This window comes from Lactuca serriola, chromosome 8 (genome assembly GCF_051521515.1).
Source record: "Lactuca serriola cultivar US96UC23 chromosome 8, Lser_US96UC23_V15, whole genome shotgun sequence".
NCBI lineage: Eukaryota > Viridiplantae > Streptophyta > Magnoliopsida > Asterales > Asteraceae > Lactuca > Lactuca serriola.
This window is the reverse complement of record NC_136415.1, coordinates 6,181,340-6,184,304: the sequence shown is the minus strand read 5'-3', so window position 1 is coordinate 6,184,304 and position 2,965 is coordinate 6,181,340. Positions and strand designations below refer to the sequence as shown.

At 37.7% G+C, this 2,965-nt stretch overlaps 1 protein-coding gene across 1 annotated transcript; it reads left to right on the top strand.

Moving 5' to 3' along the window:
- The first annotated feature begins 516 nt into the window (after positions 1 to 516).
- On the top strand, positions 517 to 2,128 carry LOC145070398 (fantom protein). The gene is made up of 3 exons (XM_079017343.1): positions 517 to 1,530; positions 1,746 to 1,822; positions 1,910 to 2,128. The coding sequence occupies exons 1-3, from the start codon at positions 691 to 693 to the stop codon at positions 2,028 to 2,030; spliced, it is 1,038 nt and encodes a 345-aa protein (XP_078873469.1). The 5' UTR covers positions 517 to 690; the 3' UTR covers positions 2,031 to 2,128.
- Positions 2,129 to 2,965: the final 837 nt, after the last annotated feature.

Genomic DNA, 2,965 nt, shown 5'->3' with positions numbered 1-2,965 from the left:
AACCTGCTCGGTACATTAAGAGGTCGCAAGCTCCTAGAATTGACTATAATAATAGACAAGAACCACTTTACAAGGTATGCAAACATATACACATTCCACTCGATTTTCGACCTATTCTCTTAAGTTATTTCTGACTTTATCATTAGAGTGTTGGTCCGGGATCTTCCCTAGCCAATCAACTTACGAAGTTGTTTGTTGTCTTCATATTGATTAATTGTGAAGGAATTTATAACTCTCATAACCAATGGAAGGTGAACTCGGGAGTACAAAAGTATCTAAATTCGAGTTGATACTAATAATATGCTTAACAAATCTGTTTTTTTTGTTATTAATAAAACATGAAGGATATACAACTTCTTCTCCTAAAAAAAAAAAATAAATAAATAAATAAGACGCTGTCCGTTTGCTTTCAATTAACCTTTTATCCATGTTCATGGATATTTATTTAATCCAAAATATATAAAGCATGAAGTTTTCGGCGATGACGAAAAGGAAAGAAGAAAAGTCAATTAAAGAGGCGTTCGATTCCACGTGTACTCTCTTTTCTCTTTCTTTCGTCTTCTCACTGATGAATCCAGCTTAGCTACTTCTTCCCAACATCGACTCTCAAACCCTAAATTCAAATCCCAATTCTTCAAATTATCAATTCTACGATTCTTCAACTCTTCAATCTCTCCTCGGCCACAACCAATGCTCTGCTCCAAGTCATCCAAATGGCTAAACCGCCTTCGTTCATCCAGAGGATTTCCAGACTCCGATAACATCAACCTCGAGCACTTCCTCTCCAATTCCCTCGACAAAATTGATCCCCAAACGTCGACGGATCCTTCGCTTCCCGATAAAAGACCCAAACTTGACAAACGGGATGATAGTGGAGCTATCCAAGGTCGTGAAGTGATGAATAATGTACTATCGGAGCTGTTTCAGATGGGAGAATTTCAGGATTTATCGAGAATTAAAAGGAAAAAGAGCTGTAGGAAGCAACAGTGCCCTAGAATCTGTATTGTTTCTACAAATTCGAATGTTCAGAACGTGCCTGTTGGAAAGGACAGGGTTTCCTCGCCACCGCCGTCGCCGTCGCCATTTCCGTTGACTTTGAGCAATCGACGTACAGCAAAGGAAGTCAATCGAGAGTTGAAGGTGACTGGACATGTTGAGGAGGAGGAGAAAGGCCATTGGGATCTAACCGCGTATTCGCAAACAGAGGTTACTGTTATCGATACGAGTGTTCCATCTTGGAAATTCGAGAAGATGTTGTACAGGAGAAAGAATGTATGGAAGGTTGGGGATAAGAAAGGTAAGGGATTAATGACCAGTGACAGAAAGAAGAGAAAGGAGCGTCTGAATGAGAATGGTGATGTAGAGAAGAAGAAATTGAAGCTGTGTAGTTCATTATCCAAGTCGGGAAATGCAGAACAAGGCGGAGAGAATAAAAAGAAAAAGAAGAAGAAGAAAAAGAAGTTGAAGATGTGCAATTCATCGAAGTATGAAGATAAAGAAGAATCCATGGCTCGATCAAAGTCCCCTCAGGTAAAGCCCTTCGGATCTAACATCTGTTTCACTTCCTGTAACTGTATTAATGTGAATTGCTTGTTGAGTATGAATCATCAATGGATGCAATTAGTGTTATGTTTCTTCCTAATATGTCAGTGTCATGTAACAGTCTGGCTCCATTCACTGTTTGTTTAGTTAGGATTTTGGAAGACCTTCTATATATGATCATTTCTTGATGGTATCTGATGTAGGGACACGAAAAAGCCAAAACAATGGTGGCAAACCATGAAAAGAAACAGGATAATTCTAGCCATGTGCAAGAAAAGAGGTATGTGTCTTCTTATCATACATACTTTTTTTTTAATCAAATGGGAGTTCAGGTTAAGGTTTAAACATAGTTTCATTATTTTTGCAGTTCCTTTAAGAAACAGATAGATGGAGGGTCATCCGTGATTCTTATTAAAAGCATTCCAACAACAAATAAAAAGGATATTTCAGGCATTTTAAAGAGCTGTGTGAAATCTATGCAGAAATAGTACAAGTCTTGATATGTAATGCTGTTTTAACTTTTAACATGCCAAATCTGTAATTTATGCTATGCAAATCAATGGCTACCTTTTCTGTTGGGCTTCAATTTTATTATTATTTTTGGTTTCTTTTGCATAATGGATCTAGATCTGCATGTGTACCAAAAGAGTCATTTGTTTTGCAGGTTGTGAAGGGTAGTCCAGTCGTTTTGTATAAATTGGGTTCAAAACTTAGGGTGATCATGGATTCATTAGAATCGAGAGAAAAGATATGTATTATCTATTGATTGTGAATTTATGTTACCAAAGGCAAGAAAATGAAATATACAAACAAGTAAAATTGGTCCACAGACACAGTCCACACTGATTTGATTAATTGGTTCACCTAATTTTGCCGAGATGAATAACCACAGAATCGGTCCACAGTCCACACTGGTGGGGTTGGCAGCTGGCTACTTGTCTTATAAAAATATCAAGTCGAAGCTGTCAATAAAAGCAAAATATGATGTAACCACAGAATGCAATACTTCCACCCAAAATTCAACCTTTCACCATCTCATCTCATGGAAAAGAAGATATTTTCTCTAACACGTGACTTATCAAGCTGTAAAAATGAAAGAAATCTCCCCCCTCCCCAACAAAAAAAAAACTTCAAAAATTTTGACAATTTCACGCCACATAGCCATAGACTAGAAGAACACAACTCGTTGGATTTCTCAATAGTTTTTTTCTTTGTCACAGTGTACTCCCACCACATAGTGCGGTGACGTTTATGTGGCAGCAAAAGGTGTGTTGTAACAACACACCATGAGGTGTGCTTTGTGAGATGATCGCTACCGTGGGAGAAGAACTCACCGCACTCCACCCCTTTGTCTAGCCGTTGGATGTTTTAATAATAATACTTTCTTCAAACTCTATAAATATTAATCATATCCAATCTTGAC